This window comes from Zosterops lateralis (genome assembly GCF_965231275.1).
Source record: "Zosterops lateralis genome assembly, chromosome: Z".
Taxonomy (NCBI): Eukaryota; Metazoa; Chordata; class Aves; order Passeriformes; family Zosteropidae; genus Zosterops; species Zosterops lateralis.
In genome coordinates this window covers 2,364,128-2,384,991 of record NC_139800.1, presented here as the reverse complement: position 1 = coordinate 2,384,991, position 20,864 = coordinate 2,364,128, and the positions used below count along the sequence as shown (strand labels likewise).

The following is a 20,864-nucleotide window of genomic DNA, read 5'->3' as shown; positions in this document are numbered from 1 at the left end:
ATTAGGTGAAATTTAGCCCCACCTTCAGACCCAGATTTCATTTCCACAGGAATATTTCGTAACAAAATTTCAAAATACCTACTGCTACCTAAGTTGTGGCTTCACAGCACAGCCATGTGCTCTTACAAACATTTGTTGTTAAGCTGGATTTCAAGAGATTTGTTTAACATGGATATTTATCGATCAGGGGGAAAAAAAAATTACTACCAAGCTGCTTTTAGAAGAATGAAAAGAATCCTAAACAAAGCTCTTTACACTGTCCTAAGCTGCCCTGGAGCTATTGATCTTTTCAGCCTGTGCTTGCTGCCCAGTCCTGCTTTCTGCTGCTCATCTGCAAGGTGTTTCTATTGACAAATTACTTGTTAAAATGATTGAATGTAATTAAATTAAATAAAGGCCTTGTTAGTGAAGGAATAAAGAGATCCTTAATCACGTAGTGAATGTTTCCTAATGTATCAGCACGTTTAATTCAGTTTTTATTGCAGTGCTGTTTTCTTCCCATCCTTACCATCAGGATGGGTGAAGCTGTGGTGCATGCTGATGGATTCTTTCCTTCCAACCCAAACCATTCTGTGAATCTGTGATGCCTCCTAATGTTAATTGCAAAAAGTCATCCATCTTATGGATCTGTAGAGCTTTGTTTGTCTTTTCATGAGCATCTCTCAGTACTTCATTGGCTGTTGTTTCAGAGAATATTTAGGTTGGCTCAGTGCTTTGTATTCTGCTCTGGTTAATGTCACTTAACCTTGCATTTGATCACTGACAAAACAATTCAGCAGCAACCTAAACACTCCAGATAACAAAAACATTGTTTCATTATTTCCCTCTTCAGCCAGCAGGTCACTGTAACCTTCTGGATAAACAGAATCATGGTATCACAGAATTAGGGAAGGGTTTGGGTTGGCAGGGACTTTAGAGCACGTCTAGTTCCACTCTCCAGCCACGGGCAGGGACACCTTTCACTAGACCAGGTTGTTCAAGCACCTGGTTTTTGAACACTCCAGGTGTGGGGCAGCCACAGCAGCTGTGGCAGAGCTTCTCTGGGCAGAACAGAGAGACTTCTGCTGGAGATTTATCAACAGAACATGGCTAAGGGAGCTCATGAAGCTTTATTCTTGGGGTGCCTGAAGCAGAAAGTGTGATGTAAAATGTCATAATTTGGAGGATTTACAGGCTATTTGCAGAGGCTGGCTGTGGTTGTCCTTCACCTACTTTTTAGAGTACCTTTAGAGTACCTGTGTGGGCACCTCTAAAACCCTGAGAACTTTTGCCCTCTTTACACAGATGATGTTAATGTGAGTATTAATATGGGTAAATAACAGCAAAGTGTTATCAGCCAGAGTAATTATGTCCAGCCCAGCAAGGCAATTTTAAGAAGTTGAGATGAAAAATATATTTGGAAGGTGAAAGGAGACTAACCTGGTTCTTTTTCTGTGCTGGGTGGGGCCCTCTGCAAGAAGCATTGCACTGAACATTGGACAGCATCTGAAAGAGCATAAAAATGTCAATAATAATATCAATATAACAAGAGCTGTTGATTAACAAATTCTGATATTTACTTCTGAGGCCAATTAGAAGCACAGGAGTGGATCTGAGTGAATTCCTGTTGTCCCTCTGGGCTCCTGGTATTCTGATTTTTGTGTTTATTGTTTGGATCAGTGCATGTGGAACAAGCTCTCCCAAAACAAGGCACTTTTGGGGAGAGGGACACTTCTGTTCCTGCAGAGCTGACAGCCAGGCACCTGTGTGGAGATTTGGGAGCCCATTTCTGGGTTTCTTTATCATGTGCTATGCCATAGAAAGCATTTTCAATTTGGTATTGAAAAAGAAAATAAGGACAAGTCACCAAAGGTGACAGAAATCAGCTCTAGTGTTGGGCTACAAATCCATCTTGAGCTGGCATTGAACTCCCTGTGAGCTAAAAGGGAGTTTCATACCAGAAACTCAATTTAATGTTACTTTAATGTTACCTTTGCTGGGAAAAATACTTCACTCAGGGAATTGGGGGTAGGGGCAGGTTTATTAAAGTGTATCTGCAGTCTCAGGTTGCAGATATAACCCTCCAGCATTTGGTTCCTCATGCTCAGCGAGAACAGGTGGAAATGATGCTCAGGGCTTCTGTTCTTCTGCCTGCACAAGAAACTTTGAAGTGAGTTTCTCCTGGATGAGATTTTCTTGCCATGTATGAGGACTAAAGAATATTTTAAGCTGGAATAAGGAATCTAAATAAGCTGAATAAATGGGGCCAGTAGAGAAAGATTGGTACAGGACCTTTTTCTTATCTTTTTTAGACAAAACATCATCACCAGTGTTGACATTTACAGAAGCAAGGTTTTGGCTTACTGACATGTTTATCCAACTTGTTCACCCTCCACATGATATTTTTCATAGGATAGTGTCCTTTGTGGCTGTCTATTTATAATAACAAAAATATAAATAAACAAAAAATAAACAAATTATAAATAATGAAAATATTAAAAAAATATTTGTAATTTGTGTTACAGGAGTAATCTCAGTTTGGTGTCCTGTTCTGCCATAATACACAGCCACACATCCAAGACCTCCAATCTGGATTTTATACCTACTGAGCATCCCTTACTAAGTAGCAATTAATTAGTCCTGAGAGTGCCCCAGACAGGCAATTTGTCGTGACTCCTTAATAGCAGAGAGGGAAAGGGAGAGGTTGTTGCTGATGAGAGATGCTGCAGATGGAGTTCCATGGTGAGGGATGGAAACTGCAACTTCTGATTGTTACTGTTATCATTGGTGTCACAAGTAGCATATCACTGAACAGGAATACACTGGGTACTTACTTTATTTTGGCACAGCTGGAGAGGCGAGGATCTTGCTGTCAAAGCCAGGTCTCCTCAGCGAGGTGATTCTCCCTCTCCTCCTCCTCCTCTTCCTGCAGGGAGCTGGACCCGGCCATGCTGCGGCGGCTGGAGAAGAGGATCCTGGTGGACCTGCCCAGCGAAGAGGCACGGAGGGTGATGATCCAGCACTGGCTGCCCCCTCTGAGCAACGGCAGCGGGGTGAAGCTGAGGACAGATCTGGACTACGGCCTGCTGAGCCAGGTGGGCAACACTGCAGGTGCTCCTGGGCCACGGTGTGACCCAGGGCTGGGGCTGTCACACAGAGCTGGGCACACACTCAGCTCACCTGAGGCTGCAGACACTGCAGGGACACTGAGCAAGGCACACACACATGGAAATCGCTGTCTTCACACAGCTCTGCCTGCAAAATGGTGTGTCCTGGTCCTCTCTGCTGGGCCAGATCCTCAGCCTTAAATACAGGGAGGCTTCCAGCAACAGCAGATTTTACTGCCGTTCTCACCAAGCTGGGAGCACTTCCAATTCATCAGGGTAATGAACAGTTAATTGTGTAGGGAGGGTTTGTCACAGCTCCACTGCTGCAGCAAAAAAGAGCATTTGATAGCAAAGAGATTCACTAGATACCCCAGCTTCCTTCATTTAGCCCTTTGTCACATCCTGGATTCTTTGGAAACAGAATCCTAGAATGGTTTGTGTTGCAAGGGACTTCAAAGATCATCTTGTCCCCCAACCTCCAGCTGTAAGCAGGAGCACCTTCAATTAGCCCAGGTTGCTCAAGGTCCCAGCCCTTAAATATTTTAGTTTACCCAGCTGAGATTCTTACATCTGTTTACAGAGACAATACTGCTCAGTTCTGGGTTCATAAGGAAATACATTTACTTCATTAACAGAAAAGCTGAGGATGGGCTCAGAAAGGTGGGTTTTATCCGAGCTACAGAAAACTGGCATTTAGTAAGAAAATGCCCATTATTTTCCTTGGTCCTATGAGGTATTGGAGGCATTCAAAGAACATTAAGCCATATAATATTGAGGGGACAGTACAAAAAAAAAAATAGATTTTGTGTGCTTCTGTGTATATTTCAGACGGCAATAGACTTAACAAATATTTATATAAATACATACACAATATATAGGCCTGTAAATTTTGTTTCTGTCTGATTTGTGAGCTGTAATGCATCATTCTGATCCCATCACAGGAAACAAATGGATACTCTGGCTCAGACATAAAACTCGTGTGCAAGGAGGCAGCCATGAGACCAGTGAGGAAAATTTTCGATGCTCTTGAAAATCATCAGCCAGGTACCTCAGCTCTGAGCAGAGAATCCAGCCTGGGAAATGCTGCTTTCCTGCTGTAACTCTTGGAACGAACGTTCTAACTCCAGCAGGTGGAGCTCTGATATCTGCCTGGAAGAGTTTTAAACTCTACAGTTCCAAACCCTCTAAATTTCTAAAAATCAGGGCTTCTTTTGAAGATGTCATTATCTGTGCTCTCAGCATAAATACAATTTTTAATTTATCTCACTACATTTAATCTGCTGTTTTCCTACATTAAGTGTTGAACTAGGCATGGACATAAAAGAGTGCCTTTTGATAACAGTAACAGGATTTATTCAATTCTCTTGTCTTTAGGTAACAGTAACTTGGCCACGATCGAGCTGGACACAATCACAACAGCCGATTTCCTGGATGTGATCACCCACACCAAGCCATCAGCAAAGAATCTCAGCCAGAAGTACACGGCTTGGCAGAGGGAATTTGAGTCAGTCTGACAGAAAAAACCCAAACCAAACCCAAAATCAAAAACCTCCAAGCCATTTGCCATCCAAAGTGGCCTCTGAAAGATCAGATGGTGAGGGGGAAGAAATTGCTGTTGTTTCAAGGGACAAAATGCAGTTCTTTACTGCAAAATATCTTTACTCTGATCTTTACAGAGGGAAATCTTTACTTTCAAAATGAAAGGGTGGGTGAAGGGGTGGTGGTTATTCTTTGTTCAAAAAAGTTCTTCTTGGAATTAATGTGATGGAAGCTCCTATGCAACAAAGCCTCCAGCCTTAATTTTATGTATAAAGAGTTAAAAGATTGATTGATTCTCGGTCTTTTATTCATGACAGATTTTGAGTAGAACTGGAGCAAAGTTTAAAAGGAAATAGACAATTAGTGTAATTCTCAATTTCTGACATTCAGTAGAGCATCAGAGTCAGTGTAGCTTTCCCAGCAGAGATCTACACTCTTGTTAATAAAACACAAAATAGGAGTTTTCAGTAAAATTCAGGACCTTAGCAGGGTATGTAAATTTGGCTAGTTTGTCACTACTTTCAGCTGAGTTCAAAGCCTTGAAGTGTGTTACTTTCCTGTTGTTTTTGGGTATTTTCCAAGGTGAAAAAAGCAAGAAGTTAGAGAAAAACTGCAGAAAATCAGCAAATCTAGGATAATTAACTAGAAACTATATTGGTGGCTACCCAGTAGTTTGCAGCCAGCCATAAAACAGAACTGCAGAATCCCAGGATGGGTCAGATTGGAAAGCACCAGAGAGGGTTCACATCTGGTGCCACCTCCCTGCTCCAGCAGGGCCATCCCAGAGCACAGGGCACAGGATTGTGTCCAGAGGGCTCTGGAATATCCCTGGTGAGGGACTCCACCCCTCCCTGGTCTCTGTTCAGGGCAGAAGTTGTGTCCCCTGTGCAGGGGGAATTCCTGAGTTCAGTCCTTCTCCATTCCTGTGGTGCCACAGCTGGGCCTGGAGCAGAGCCTGGCCCTGCTCTGACCCTCCCTGCTCACAGGGACAGATAATTTTTCACTACCCTGAAGAGCCCCAGCTCCCTCAGCCTGGCCTCAGGAGAGCTGCTCCTGGTCCCTTGCTCAGGGTGTCACCCTGCCCTGCCCCGTGGATGCTGCAGTGAGCAGTGCAGGGCAGTGCTGACTGTCCCCCACAATGGACTGTCCTCACACACACGGCCAGGTGGGCAGCCAGCACTGCCACGTGTCCTCTTCTCATCAGAAATTCCAACATGGCATTTTTTCAGGCTCCAGGTCCTATCACTGCCCTCTCTCACCCTCCTTCTTGGCACTTCCCCTCCATGCAGTTCTCCCTCTGTTTCCCTTGGGTGTGTGTCTGCATTCCAAGCACCAGGGCTTGTGCTTTCCAGGACCTCTGAAGCACTGACAGTCCCTTTTAATTCCTGCATCAGTCACACATTATTGGAAGTCTCCAAAGGACAAATGTCTTCACAGAACTTTGCTGATACATCTCCCACCTCCTGCACCTGACCCTCACCCCAGGCCACAGACCTCCCTTACATCCTTCCAAGCAGGGATTCAGAATTGCTGGAACACAAAACCCAGATGTGTGAATTTATGCAGAACTGAAGCTGGCAGTACAAGGGCCCACAGACACAATCTGAAAATGGCTTCTGTTCCTCAGAGTTCTCTTCTCTCAGGCAGAAAGTGACATGATGAGAGCAAACAACCTCAAGTTCCACCAAGGGAGGTACAGGTTGGATATTTGGAATTATTTATTTGTGGGAAAGATCATCCAGCCCTGGCACAGCTGCCCAGAGCAGTGGTGGAATCCCCATCCTTGAAGGGGTTTAAAAGCCACATGGATGTGGCACTTGGGGACACGGGTCAGTGGTGGCCTGGGCAGTGCTGGGGGATGGTTGGACTTAGTGATCTTAGACTTTTCCAACCTAAATGATTCTGTGGTTCTGTGATTTATTCTTCATTGTGTTTCTTACTGCAAAATCTCCTCCATGCACCCGTCCTGTTCCTGGCAGAGACTAAATCTGAACACAGTAACTACCCACTAAGGGAGGCTGCAGAGAGACACTGTCACATGTGAGGAATTCATTCATCACCGTGGTTTTGTTTAACAAGAACGAGCATGGCTCATTAACACAAAACTGTATTTTCAATAAGGTTAATACTCCAGTAATGCATAATTACAATATAATAATTTAACACACAGGAGCACTGTAAAACAACTGTAAAGGACTTTGATTATTACAGTTTGCAAATGGACCAGAAAAGCCATTTACCATCATTACAAAGTTGGTTCATATTGGGGGATGTAGTGCACAGGAAAAGCATTGCATGCTACAGAATTAAATTTCATTTTACAGCTCTGCTAACCAACTGTAAAAACTGGAATCTGTCCCCATGGCTTGTGAAGGATTTTTTCCATAACATTAAAAAGAAACAAAAAAATCCCCAACAACAGTGAAATTCTGCAACTGTAGCATTAATAGGACCCTGCTGAAGCCTAATTTTAAAAAGTCACAGTCTCTAAGGCATTTAATACCAGAGTTTTGTTTCTGTATCATTCTTTTTAATAACAGCATCTAATTAAAACATCTGTAAAATGCTGACAGTTTTTAATTTTATGTAAAATTTGAAAAGCAAATAACAGGATCTGCTCTAATGAAAGACAGCCACAGTAGTTATTATTAAGCAATGGTGATATTTTCATTTAAGAGTCACTTCTAAACGTGCATAATCTCTACCTTTAAGTCAGAGCAGAGCAGAAACATCAGTGAAATCATTACAGACCCACTGAGGCTCTGCTGGTGTTTGAGCTTTATTTACTTGACTGTTTCAGTGCATGTTTTCAGTTTAACTTATTCTGCAGAAGGTGACATTTTCCAGACAAGGCTTTCCATCAGGTATTCTTTGAGAAGTGAAAGTAAGAAAACAGTGCCACACTCCCTGTGCGTGGTGGGCTCACATGGATCCCCTGCCCCTCACAGCCCAGGGTGGTTTCTGATGGATGCCATGCCATGCACTGATCTTGAGACCTTGATTTTTGAAGCAAGAATGAAGGAAATGGTGTGAAACAGATGTTTCTTCAAGCTGGCTCTTCCCTTTCTCACAGCATCTGCTTCAGGATGTGTTCTACTGCCTCTGGGAAATTCTCACAGGTTAAGTAGGGAGCCGGGTTGATTTTGTTTTCATCTGCTGGACGGTATTTACCTGTAACAGATTAACACAAAGATCCCTTTACCAAACTCCTCTGAGTACCTTGTTTATGTCCTCTTTAAAATTACAGCCTTGTCAGAGCAGGACCAACCAGGAAAATGCCCATCTAGGCAAAATCATCCCACAAGGCTTCCCTGAACAAATGCTGAGCCCTGCTGGAGACTCCTCCAGGGGCAGCTCTGAACTAAAAGTGTTAATTTCACCAGTTCACTCTGCTGTACTGGCAAATGTCCATATTGTAGGTTCTTAAAATAATAATAGTCATAGAACTAATAATAATAGTATAATAATAATAGTAGTCATAGAACCCCAGAACAGTTTGGGTTGCAAGAGACCTTAAAGCTCATCCCACTCCACTCCCTGCCATGGGCAGGGACACCTTCCACTGTCCCAGGTTGCTCCAAGCCCTGTCCAACATGACCTTGGACACTGCCAGGGATCCAGGGGCAGCCACAGCTGCTCTGGGCACCCTGTGCCAGGGCCTCCCCACCCTCACAGGAAAGAATTTCTTGCTAAAAACCCTAAATTTCATGTCTTTCATTTTGAAGCAAATAATCCTTTTCTATCACTACAGTTCCTGATGAAGAGTGCCTCTCTGAAGACTCTTCTGAAGAAAAACAGGATTACTTTCCCTTAATTTTCAACATATCACACTATGTGGCAAGAGCAGCTGCCACCTCAAAAAGACCTTACCCAGTCTGTGGGTCCATCAACAACACAAACAATTCCTGTCAATCCCTCCAGCTTCCACTTTCATACAAAGCAAAATTACCTTTATAACGACCTGTGTAATTATTGAGGAATGCAGCTCCTGCATGATCAGAGGTTACATTGCTGTGACTGATTTTGGCAATCTAAGATGTGACAGTCACAGTTCCCTCTGTTCTGTGACTACTGCTCTGGATTTTTGAGTCAGAGCAGAAATTCCCACCTCCAAAGAGCAGCTGTCTCCATGTATGACTTTGGTCCCCCTGCGATCAGCTGGGGCTCTGTGCTGTGTCCAGCCCTGTTGTCACAATGTTCTGCTTGACAAGCTGCTTCTGCCCCTGCCCCACCCCAGCAGGGATGTGGAGGGTGGGCTGGCCCCAGGGCTCAGGTGAGATCACTGAAGGCACCACTGTCTCCTGAAATTATTAATCCATTGGGTACTTACCTGTCCTTACCAAAATCCCACGCATTCCTGCCTGCTGGGCACCACCAACATCATCCCTGCAGTCCTGGGACACAGCAGGAAAGCAGGGGGTTAGTGGGCACAGACAGTTCCATAACCTCTTCTGCTCTGCACATCACTTAAAAGCAGCGACACAAGAGTCAGAGCTTTCAGCTACCCCAGTGGTTACACTGTCACAGGAGAGGTTTTCTGTGTGCTCTGTGCCTGATCAAATAGTGACTGAAGTAAGGGAGAAAACCCCGTGGATTACACACTACATCCTGTGGACTTTCATGGAATTGTTTAGGTTGGAAAGCCCCTCTGAGATCATTGAGTCCAACCATTCCTCAGCAGAGCCAAGGCCACCACTGACACATGTCCCCAAGTGCCACATCCACACAGCTTTTAAACCCCTCCAGGGATGGGGACTCCACCAATGTCCTAGGCATCTGTGCCAGTGCTAAAAATCCTATTTCATTAAGAATTTTTCTCTAATATCCCATCTAAACCTTCCCTGGCCCAGACTGAGGCCATTCCCTCTCCTCCTGTTTCCTGGGAGCACAGCCCGACCCCCCCGGCTGTCCCCTCCTGTCAGGGACTTGTGCAGAGCCACAAGGTCCCCCCTGAGCCTCCTTTTCTCCAGGCTGAGCCCCTTTCCCAGCCCCCTCAGCCTCTCCTGGGGCTCCAGACCCTTCCCCAGCTCCTTTTTCTCTCCAGAACTGATAGTCACATCCTTTGAACCCCTCTTTGCACACCAGGGAGGGCAGCTCTGCACTGTTGGGCAGGTGAGGAGGGATTTGTGCCACGTACATCTCCGATCATCACGGCCTCCTCGGGGGCACAGTCCGTGCCCCGCAGAGCCTCCAGGAAAAAAGTCTTCTCTGGCTTCCCCACCACAGTGGCCTTGGTGTCTGTGGCATATTCCAGCCCTGTCACAAAAGGTCCAGGTCCCAGGCACAGGCCATCCTTCTTCTTGAAATACCTGGCTTTATGGATGGCTATGAGAGGCGCCCCATCCAAAATCAACCTGAAGAAGGAATGAAAGAAGAGGGTACAAAAATTATATTAAAGGAATTATTTTTACAACTGAAGGCCTCAAGTGGCTTTCACACAATCACAGGATGGTTTGGGTTGGAAGGGACCTTGAAGCTCATCCAGTCCCACCCTCTGCCATGAGCAGAGACACCTTCCACTATCCCAGGCTGCTCCAAGCCCTGTCCAATCTGGCCCTGGACACTTCCAGAGATCCAGGGGCAGCTACAGCTTCTCTGGGCACCCTGTGCCAGGGCCTCCCCACCCTCACAGGGAAGAATTTCTTACAGGTACAGGATGCATCATTGACCTTTATATTTTAGTATTGAAAGAATTACAGTAACAAGTTACATTAAAAAAACCTCAAAGCCTTTTGATGCATTCATGTCCCTCTGAATTTCCCCATTATCTCTGGGAGTCTCAGCAGGCTCCATTCCACAGAATCTGCACCTCTTCTTTGATTCTCACATTTCTGTTACGTGCCCTGCAGGTTTTCCTCAGCAGACACTGCATCCCCCTGTCCTGCAGCAAAGGGAAGCTGTGCAGGTGCTGCACTAAAGGAATGCTCCTGGTCAAGCACAGCAATATTTCTGCAGTCCTCTCCTCCCAAGTTTCAGTGAAACAAGAGCCCTCCAGACACCATCTGGACGGCCAAACCAAATTTTCCCTTTGATTTTACACTTTCTCCAGGCAATGCAGGTCATTCCAATCTTTACCACTACAGTGTAAAACACTGGCTGTTATTCTCAGGGAAGAAGGGAGGATTCATTTTCCCCTTAAACCCTGATCTACAAAACAAAACAAAACCATTTAAGAAAACAAAGTCTTGCTTTGCCCCTGTTGTAAGAGGCTGGCTGAGGTGAGCTGGGTTCTCCTTGGAGGATGTCTGCAGAGGAGCCTGGAAGCTCTGAGCAGGACATAAATGATATTTCATTTCACTTAATTATCACAAAACACTCCTATTGAATCAATGCATTCCAAAGCAAGTTGAACAAGAAGAGAGCTGGGTTGTGTTTCTGTGAGCAGCCAGACATGTTCACGATGAGAGAATGCCTCTAGGACACAGAAAAATTTAATTTGACAACATCACCACAACCACTACGTTCAGCAGTTTGCAGGAGAGATCTCACCTGAGAGAATTCTTTTAAATGTGGCATCAAAATCCCACTCACACGGGAAGAGAAATTTAGTCTCAGTCATTTGAAGTGGTGCCTGGAGAACGGCCAGACTCTGTGTGCCTCGTTTTGGGACTCATGTTGGGTTAGATTTACCTAAGTTAATGTTGGGTGTCAATGGAATAGTTGCCTACCATGTAATTAGTCAGCCTGGGCTCCTCACAGTTGGTGCAGAGGAAAAGGCACTCCTAGGGCACAGTTCAACTGTCCTATTTTAAGCACTATTAGGTAAAAACATGCCCTGAAGTGCCTCCCTTATCCCTCCAGAGCCCATTTCACCAGCCCAGACACAGGAACCTGTGCTTAGATACCTGCATTTAATCATTCACCTCAGAGTTCTGCAGTCCCGATGCAATTCCATTTTCAATGCAAATCCCAAGTGACTTAATTATCTGAGCAGTAAAGGAGAAGGAATAGGGCAAGAAGAGAGTGTGCCAGTGACCAGTGTTTCCATCAAGCCTAACAGAACAAGTTTATCCCCTACAGAGGACTGGGGGAAATACCCAAAACAAATCAATGACATGTTATAGGTCAGACAGAACCAATCCTGGGGTTTTTTAAGTGTCCTGGTCTTCAGCCTGAAGCAAACAATGGATATTATTCAACAACAAATATATTCAGGACAGAAATACAAATCAGGAGAATGATGTAAGCACTGGGATACTCAATAGGTTAAGCTCATGCAGTTGTGAAATTAAGAGTCCACTCATGACCTAAAGTAAAACTCCAAAATCAATTCCTTTGGCAAGGTTCATTAACAAAACAGACAGGGTCAGTTTGGGTGAACATCTGCTGATGTAACACAGGACTGGCAGCAGCTGAGAACAGCATTGGCCTCCTACCCCAGGAAACCTCCCTAGACACTGGTGGGCAGTAATTGATACTCTCTCTTTGAATTTTATGGTTATAAAGACAGGTTAAGGTGTTTGATATCAAGGTTTCCACCAGATTTCAAGGTGTAAAACTGTATGGTAGCCACCATCCTGTGAGCAAAAATGGGAAAGGGCTCATCACACACAACACCAGCTCAGCTACAGGCTCACATCCAGTGAAAGCTGAAGGCTCTTCAAGTTAAAATCAAGAGTGTGGAGTCAAGCCAGACCCAGAGAGGAGGACACATGGCTCTGCACACACTGTTGAGCCTGGCTCATGGATGGTCACAGGTAGAATCTATCTGACTTACTGCTTAGCCTAGAGGCAAAAAGAGTATTAAAAATAAAACACTCAAGATCAGCTCCATAGTCCACCTGGCCTGGCAGGTTGTGCTGGCCACTCCTGAACAAAAGATGCTTCAGAAGATGCTGCTGGATATCCTGCATTAGGTAGGTAAGGAATAATCTGCCTTAAATTCTGGATTTCCTTCTCTATAGCACACAGGCTCTGAAGGCTGGGCTTTGGGAATTTGCCTCTCCTCTTGGAGAACAGAAAACAGTCTCAGGCTGGGCAAGGGCAGGTACACAATGGACATGAGGAGGAATTTCCCCATGTCAAGGATGGTCAGCCTTGGCAGGGGCTGCCCAGGGAGGTTTGGAGTTCCCATCCCTGGAAGTTTCCAAGGAAGGCCTGGACATGGCACTCAGTGCTCTGGGCTGGTGACAAGGTGAAGGTCAGGCAAGGTTGAGCTTGAAGTCTTTTCCAACCCAAATAATTCTGCTAATTCTTCCCCACATCCCTGGTTTTGTGTATTTCCCCTTGATGAATTGCTAACTTTCCCCCTCAGTGACAGCTGTGACTGCCCTTCTGGAGTTTATTTAGACTGAAAGCTGTAAAAATGAGGTCTGGACTGCACAAAGATCCTGGTGAAGAACCCAAATCCACCAAGACTAGTGGCTCCCTCACACGCTGCATGATGTGTGATATTCCTACCACCCTTTTCTTCCCAGAAAGAGAAGAGAGCCCAGCACAAGAGAGTCCCCACTCCCCCCTGGCAGGGGCTGCCTTACCGAAAGGCTCTGTTCATCATCTCGTAGTGGAAGTGCTCAGGAGCCAGTCCCACCACCACTGCATTGGGGTTATCCGTGCCAATCCCTGCGAAACCAGAACAGGATTTAACTCACCTTTAGCAGCCCACAGTCAGCAAAGTGCATTTAATCACTTCAAGGCAAAAACAAGCATTTCCCGACACAGTCATATCACAGAGACTGGTTTATGTCTTTTATAGATGAACAAAGACATCTGTGGATGTCTTTTTTTTCTGTGGAAAAGGGTCTGGTCTATCCAGACTGTTCCATCCTCCAGGAGCTGGGCAGTGTTAACAGCAGCTGTGGGATGATTCTGCCACCACTCCTACTGAAATGCAGCAGGACACAAAAATCCCTCTTTTAATTGAACGACCCCTTGCCATCTGAGAATCCCTCTCTACATATATTTATGTGCTTTGTAAGACAGCAAAGCAGGAATCCAAGTGAATCCCATCCAGTTTTCCTATTCCCTCTAGTCACAGCAAACTCCACTGACTTGCTCCACACATCAGACTGATTCTGACAATAAAGATGGTACTGCAGCATGGCACAGAAGTTGTTACCCTAGATTAATTTGGGCTTTTCTGGCAGGTCTTTTCCCAACGTGGATCAGTGCCCTTGGGAACAGCTCCACTGCAGCCTCACCCCTGGACAGCAGCAGCAGTGGAAGCAGAGTAGCACCAGCAGGAGGGTTTTACTAGTGCCATGTTATCAGCTGCATCCTGCACTCGATGAGGATTTTGTTCCACCTTCAAACACACCCTCTGCACCTTTACCAGGACAACCAGAGCTCCTGGCTGGCTCTGCTGGCTGAGGCCTCGTGCTGCCTGTCCCTCAGGTGGCTCAGCCAGCAAAACATCCCCTCAGAGGTGGATTTGTGACACTGCCCGGAAGCATCTGAGTCCTTAAACCAGGCAAAGGATTCCTTCATCCACCTCTGACCAACTTTAACAGAGACATTAGCCAAGAATAGCTCAATAGCAGCCACTAACAGGAATTTAAAGCACTCTCCACTGCACTTAAATGTTCCAAGAGCAGCACTAAGGAAATGTGAGCCAAAGCCCTTGTAGCAAACCAAACAAACCACTCCAGACCCAAACAATGTGGATGATGCACCAACGTGCCCTCAGGATACCTCTGTGCCAACTTTTACAAAATTAACATCAGCTCCTGAAAAACTGACGGGAAGATCCCCAAAACCATGGAGAATGAGCTGGTTTAAATGCTGTCAGTGAAAGAGCTGCTGCCTCTGCTGTTTCTCACCCAGGAAAGCCTTCCTGGGGGCACAAATACAGAATATTGTTGGGGGCACATTTCTCTGGATATGATGTTAAGTAGAACAGATTACCAGGTTTCACTGCTCTCGCAGAGGCTTTTCTCCTCAACATTGAACTCTCTGAGAATTTCTGACCGGACTATGGCAACAAAATTTAACAGGAAATTCCTAGATCCTGGCAAGATTAGAACCTACTTAAATGACACAGCCAAAAGATTTCAGTTTGTAAGGCAAGGTTAAGGCAAGCCATCCACACTCCTGCTGCCTTGACTTTAAATAAAAAAACTGAGTGTACACTATACAGTTTAAACTCTGAATATGTTAAAAGTATAGGTATCTTTGTAACTTTTGATGTCCAAGTGAGAACACATCGTTTTCTGCTCCCCTTACTGGTGAGAGAGGGAAATGGGAGCATCTGAAAGCAAAGCAGGTTTTAGCCAAGTCTTTAGGGATGACAATTTAGAGGAGTCAGGGCAATGAACCTTCTGTCATCAGTGAAGGTATCCAAGCACGTGGGGTGAAACCTAAATGTTCAATTTAAGATAAGCAATAACTGCCTGGAGATTTTGCATTTAATAATAATCTGTTAACAGAGAAACAGCCTGCTGTGTGTGCCTACACACTGCTTGTTCAGCTCTTTATGAGCAAAAACTCTGTTGGAAGTCAGGTATTGCACAAATTGACACATCTTTGCTATTAAAAAAAATCAGCACTGGTAGGTCCAATAAAGCACCAATGACCTGGTGATAACTATTCATATTTTACAGTGGAAATGAATGGGAAGTATTGAGTTTTACCTGAATTCCTGACTATCTGAAGGCCTTGACTGCCACTTCCACTGCTCCTCACGAAGATACAACTTCAGGCTGTTTGATCTTTGATTTAAAATGAAGAAAGGACCCTTTATGACCCTGCAAAATTCCACATTTCAGGCTCCACCACAGCTGCTGGTCTATAGACGATCGAGTTCACTGAGAGAGCTGCCCACTACCTGCTGCTCATTAACCAGCTGCTCCCTGAGCTCCTCACCTGTGAAATCAGGCAGGGCCTTGTTATCCACCAGGAGCAGGGGCCTCACCTGCTGCTGCTCCAGGAGGTTCCTGGCTGCAGTCAGGGAGGTGAAGATCTCGTGCTCGGCGATGTCGAAGCCCAGCCCCGTCAGCCGCTCCAGCAGGTCCCTCTTGCTCTCCTTGGTGGTGTTGGTGACAAACCTCACGGTCACTGGGGCACTGCGCAGCCTGGAGGGAGACAGAGGGGGAAACTGGGCACAGGCTGCTCCTGTTCTCACAGCTCTGCTGCTCTCTGGGGCTAAGAACAGGCCTGAAAGGCTGCAGGTGAAAAGAGAACACTGGTGCCACATAAAAAGTCGTGTGATGTGGAACAGGCAGAGAGAATTGCACCTCCCAGACCAAGACAAGTCATCCTCCCCTCCTCTTCCTCGTCCACCACAAAAATTCCTGAGGAAAACAGTGATTCCAACTCCCTCTTCTCAGCCAGCACGTCTATGATAAGTAATTTGAAAAGGCTTTTTATTCTAACTACACAATAAATAAGCCAGTCCCGCTTCTTGATCAAAATAAGCAAACAGAAGAAGCTTGTTGCTGAATTAACGTGTTGTACTCCGCTGCTGGGTGAATTTCTCAGCAGCTGTGGCTCATTCAGGGTGCTCCAGGAGCCTGTGTTACCTTGGTGGTGGTTTTATAACAGCTTCTGCAGCCATTTCCCCTTTTCCTGAGGAACGCCAGTACCACATAAAACCCCGTTATTGCCCTGTGCTGACAGCAAATGCTACCACACAATCAAATAATTATAAGTGACAGTTTCAACAGCATTCCCTTTAATTATTCCCCCACCATCACTTTCTCTGTTGCTATAGGAACAAACACAGCATCAGGACTGTGTGGAGAACATCAGAAAAAAGTTGGAGACTTGCTTGCAGCTTCTCCTGCTTATCTCTTGTTTTAGACTGAGCCTTCACAGCTATGAGCTGGTAAAAAAAGGTCCTGGTTGATAATAAAATAAGAATTAATATGATTTTTCCCTCTGGACATCAATAGGGAACTGTGAACCCTAAAACAGGCATCTCTCCATTTGTTCCCTAAGCAAGCTGCATCCCATTCCTTCCAGCTTCTCTTTGGGAAGGACAGGCACATGGAGTGGCAGGAAAAAGTGAGATAATTTTTTTCAAACCTCTGAGCCAAAAGACCTGGCTGTTCTCTGACACCTGCTCAGCATACCTGTGACAGCACATTATATTATTGTATGGATTTTCAAGAATTAACTCTCATCTGGCACAAGTTCTCCCTGCAGCAGGAAACACAGTGCAGTGAGTGAAAGGGAAATGATTGAGTGCCCAGTGTTTAAGCAATTTTCACTTCCTTGCAATTTTACATCTTAAGGACACAATCATTTCCATGGCATCACCTGTGGGAAATGCAGCTTCCTAATCCCTCTGTGAACTTTTCCTCTGAGCAACAGTCCAGCTGTATAAAACCCTTAGCAGCCCTTTCAGCTCCAGCAGAGAGTTCAGTTCTGTTCCTATATCCTGAGTAATCTTTAGTGCCCTAGAATCTTAAAGTATCCTTCTTCATCCACCACAGTATCACCTATCACTGTGGGATTTTTCCTTGTCCATTGCAAGAGGTCTTCTCCAGGAAAACACCACAAATATTCCCAGGATTGTGTGTCCTATTTCACCACTGACTTGGCTGGAATAAATAATTTTGCTGTGCCTCAGTGTCCTTAGGCACCCTTTGACCCACAAGAGAAAAAGTTAACTAAACTGTCCTGCTTTATTAATGTGTTGAAATCCCTACAAAAAAAAAAAAAAAAAAAAAAAAAAAAAAAAGGGTTGTCTACCTAGCAGAAAGAAACTTTAAAAACAGCAATAACTGAGAAAAGCCTTGTCTGAACGAAATGAGAACTCTGCAGAGGTTGCCTTGCTCCCTAGACCAAGCTTTTCTGTTATCCCACTTTTATCTCAGCACAGATCTAAAAGAGAGGAGATCAGGTTCCTGTAGTTAAACAAAGCCCCGAGGAACAGCTCAGCTGAACTGATTTTGGGGTAATTCACCCAAACTCAACTTTGGCTACGGTTGTGAACCAACGGAGACACCTTGAATTCTGGGGGTTTTACACCCAGAAAAGGCTTAGAAAACACAGAGAGAGCCACTGAGGAAAGCAGCAGGGGCTCAGGTGACACCAATATCTCCACCCTTTGCTGAGTTCTCCTGGCACCAACACAGGGCAAAGGATCCAGCCACGTGTCTGCCCCGCTCACCCACTCACCCCTTTGTGCAAACAGCACTGACACAGCCCCTGGCACCAACGGGGCAGCCTCTGACAGGCTCCTAAAACAAAAGGGAAGGGGAAACTTGCCTTTTGAGGGCTTCCTGGGCTCCTGGCACGGCCGAGTCCTCGACGTGGAGGGTGCCATTGAGGTCCACCAGCACAGCCTTCAGCGCGCGCCGCGCCGACATCGCGCCTGCCGCGGGCAAAGGGGAGACAGACACTGTTACAGGCACACCTTGTATCACTGACTTCTGGCAAATATTGAAATAAATACTATATTTATAACACTAGAAAACTTTACTGTATGAATATAGTTTATTTTCTGCTATTAACGACACTTAGAAATAGCATATATATATATATATGTATGTATTTCTTGGGTTATAGCATGATATGTAGAATGCTTTGTGGGTTTTTTTTTCCCATGTAGCTAACTCAGAGAATGGTAGAGATAATCAGGAAGCACACCACATTCTTGGATTATCCTATCTGGATGAAGGCAATGGTGACAAGAGAAACCCAAAGGAAGAATTTATTGATCCTCTGTTATCTGGGAGTGGGACGACAGAACGGAGCCACAAGGAGATTTAACCTCCAGGATGGAGCCACAAGCAGAAATAAAAATGTTGATCTGCAAGATGGAGTGAGGGCAGGTTGGGGGGCTAAAACCAAGAGAACATCTAAACTCAAAGGAATGTTTGAGTAAGGCATGAGGGTTTATGAATATGCAACATGCTGATGCATATAAAGAAATGTTTTCTGAGTTAGCCCTGTGCTGAATGCCAAGCACCCGGCCATATTTTGCTTTATTCTGTGTCCTAACTGTCTTTTTATTAAACTTTTTTAAATTTTACCAAGAAAGTGAAGCTTGTTTTTCACAGACAGCAAGGGGCTCCACAGCACCTCACTGCTGCCAGCAGCACTCACAGTATGAAATGGGCCCCTCTGGATTGGGGGATAAAAAGCAGGATTAAAAAAAAAACCAAACAAAAAGACCACAACCACATAATTATAAAAAATGTCTATATAAAAATTTTATATAAAAAAATGTATATATATTAAAATGTGTATATATATATATATAAATGTATATAAAACATATATATATAAATTTAAAAAAATATAAAATATATTAAAAAACAAATTATGGAAATTATGGGGTGGTGTTTTGGTTTTTGTTTGTTTTTTTTTTTTTTCCCAAGACTCTGTGGAAATCAGGTGCTGTTTGTTCTTCAAGTGCATCAAAACAAACCAGAATAAAGTTCTCTGAACCACTCAGAAGTGCTGGGGAGAGGGTCATTAGGTGTGAGACTGCTGGCTCAAAGCCTCAGCAAGAATATTTCAGCAACACCAACAGTGAAAATAAAGACGCAGAGCTCCGGCTGTAAAGCTCAAAATGCTCTGCCAAAGTGGATATCGTCAATTTTATTTTTGCAAGGGAGACCTGGGGTGATGCAGCCCACACCACAGCCACCCTGAGGTGGTGACAATCAGGACTTGGCATTTTTTTAGCCTGGAAGCTCTCAGGGCTCATGCACATCCAGCACCTCAAAGGGACATTATATACTCCTGCAAAAGGAACAGCCAGGCAGTTTTTGTGGTTCCACGGACTCAACACAAAACAAAAGCCAACATTTGAAGGGTAAAGGCACCAGGGGAGGAACAGAGAGGTGATGTTTGGGTCACCTGGCTAAAGATCTGTCTCCAGAAACAATCATTTCCCCTCCTGTGTGCTGCAAGAGCTGCATTTTGCTCCATGAACAAATCAGAGGAGCCGTTTCCCAGAAAATGCCCAACAGTGCTCCAACACAGCAAGATTTACTCCTGTTCCTTAGACAACAACCATCTGAAATGGCTGGGAGAGCTGGGATTATACAGGAGAAGCTTTGGGGTGATCTGATTTTGGCTTTCCAACAGAAAAAGCAGAGAGAGGCTGTTTCCAAGGGATGCAGGGACAGGACACAGGCAGTGGCTTCCCAGGGCCAGAGGGCAGGGCCAGATGGGATGTGGGGCAGGAATTGGTGGCTGTGAGGGTGGGGAGGCCCTGGCACAGGGTGCCCAGAGCAGCTGTGGCTGCCCCTGGATCCCTGGCAGTGTCCAAGGCCAGGCTGGACAGGGCTTGGAGCAGCCTGGGATGGTGGAAGGTGTCCCAAGGGTGGCACTGGATGGGCTTTAATGTCCCTTGTACCCAAACCACTCTGGGATGTGCCAGCCCTACAAGTGGCCACAATTTTGTGTTCAGCTGGTTTGATTACAGACAACATGTGGCATGTTTGCCCTTAAAAAAAGCACACAGAGCAGTCAACACCATGACTGAAACCTGCTCTAATAAATCTGTCAGTTTTATCTCTGCAGACAGTTTAATAAATGGTCCTGTGTCTTATGTACACAATACACACACACACACACAACAGGAAAATTTGATATTCCACTACCATTATTCCTGCTAGTTCTCTGCAATAAGAAAAAAAAAAAAAAAAAAAAAAAGAAAAAAAAGAAAAAAAAAGAAAAAGAAAAAAAAAAAAGCTTCTTTTACTGTATATCCATTGATACAAAAGCCAAAGTTAAGTGTTAATGACACACAGCTGAAAACAACTCCTAAAGGAGCTTCATCAATTTAAACGGAAATTACCATTATTATTTTATTACTATTATTATTATTACTATTGTTATTATTGTATTATTATTATTACTGCTATTATTACTCTTATTTTATTTTTACACTACATTTCCACCAGTCCTCCTGTTCACAGTGTACCTGGGAAATTTGGAAGTTGTCTGCAGAGCCAGTTTCCAGCACAGCCTAATTTTAAGGAAAAAGCTCATGAACCGCCAAGGAAGTCCTAAAATGCTCCCAAAACCTCCGTTTTCTTAATGACATCCCACAGAAAACTCACCTTGTCAGGACAAAGGGACCCCCCAGCCTCGGTCTGTGGGACAAGGACACGAGGAACACAACAAGACACAACCTAAGGGAAAGAGGGATATATTCTAGAAAAATATATACGGTTATATACGCCTCTCGATGGAAGGATTCTGACGGCACAGGTTATGTGTCCGCCCGTCCCACAGAACCCCCGTCTGGCGCGGATGGTACCGCCCCTTCCCGCCGGCCCACACCGGGCACACGGCCCGGCCCATTCCCTGCCGGGGGAGTCCCCACTGCGCCGGGCTCCC

General features: G+C 45.0%; 2 protein-coding genes across 2 annotated transcripts in view; one reads left to right on the top strand and one right to left on the bottom strand.

Annotated features, from left to right (window-relative positions):
* The window catches only part of KATNAL2 (katanin catalytic subunit A1 like 2), a gene marked incomplete at both ends in the record, with an annotated part of 28,388 nt that extends 23,788 nt beyond the window's left edge, over positions 1–4,600 (top strand). Inside the window, 3 exons of the mRNA XM_083882945.1 lie at positions 2,912–3,074; positions 4,028–4,130; positions 4,461–4,600. Coding sequence (XP_083739071.1) covers positions 2,912–3,074; positions 4,028–4,130; positions 4,461–4,600 — 406 coding nt within the window. The remainder of the gene's footprint in view (positions 1–2,911; positions 3,075–4,027; positions 4,131–4,460) is intronic.
* Positions 4,601–6,716: 2,116 nt separating this feature from the next.
* HDHD2 (haloacid dehalogenase like hydrolase domain containing 2) lies at positions 6,717–20,790 on the bottom strand. The gene is made up of 7 exons (XM_083883792.1): positions 20,585–20,790; positions 17,775–17,880; positions 15,426–15,634; positions 13,103–13,187; positions 9,763–9,979; positions 8,956–9,019; positions 6,717–7,796 (listed from the first exon to the last, which is right to left on the bottom strand). Exons 2-7 carry the CDS (start codon positions 17,873–17,875, stop codon positions 7,693–7,695), a joined length of 780 nt encoding a protein of 259 aa, XP_083739918.1. The 5' UTR covers positions 17,876–17,880; positions 20,585–20,790; the 3' UTR covers positions 6,717–7,692.
* Between the last annotated feature and the right edge of the window lie 74 nt (positions 20,791–20,864).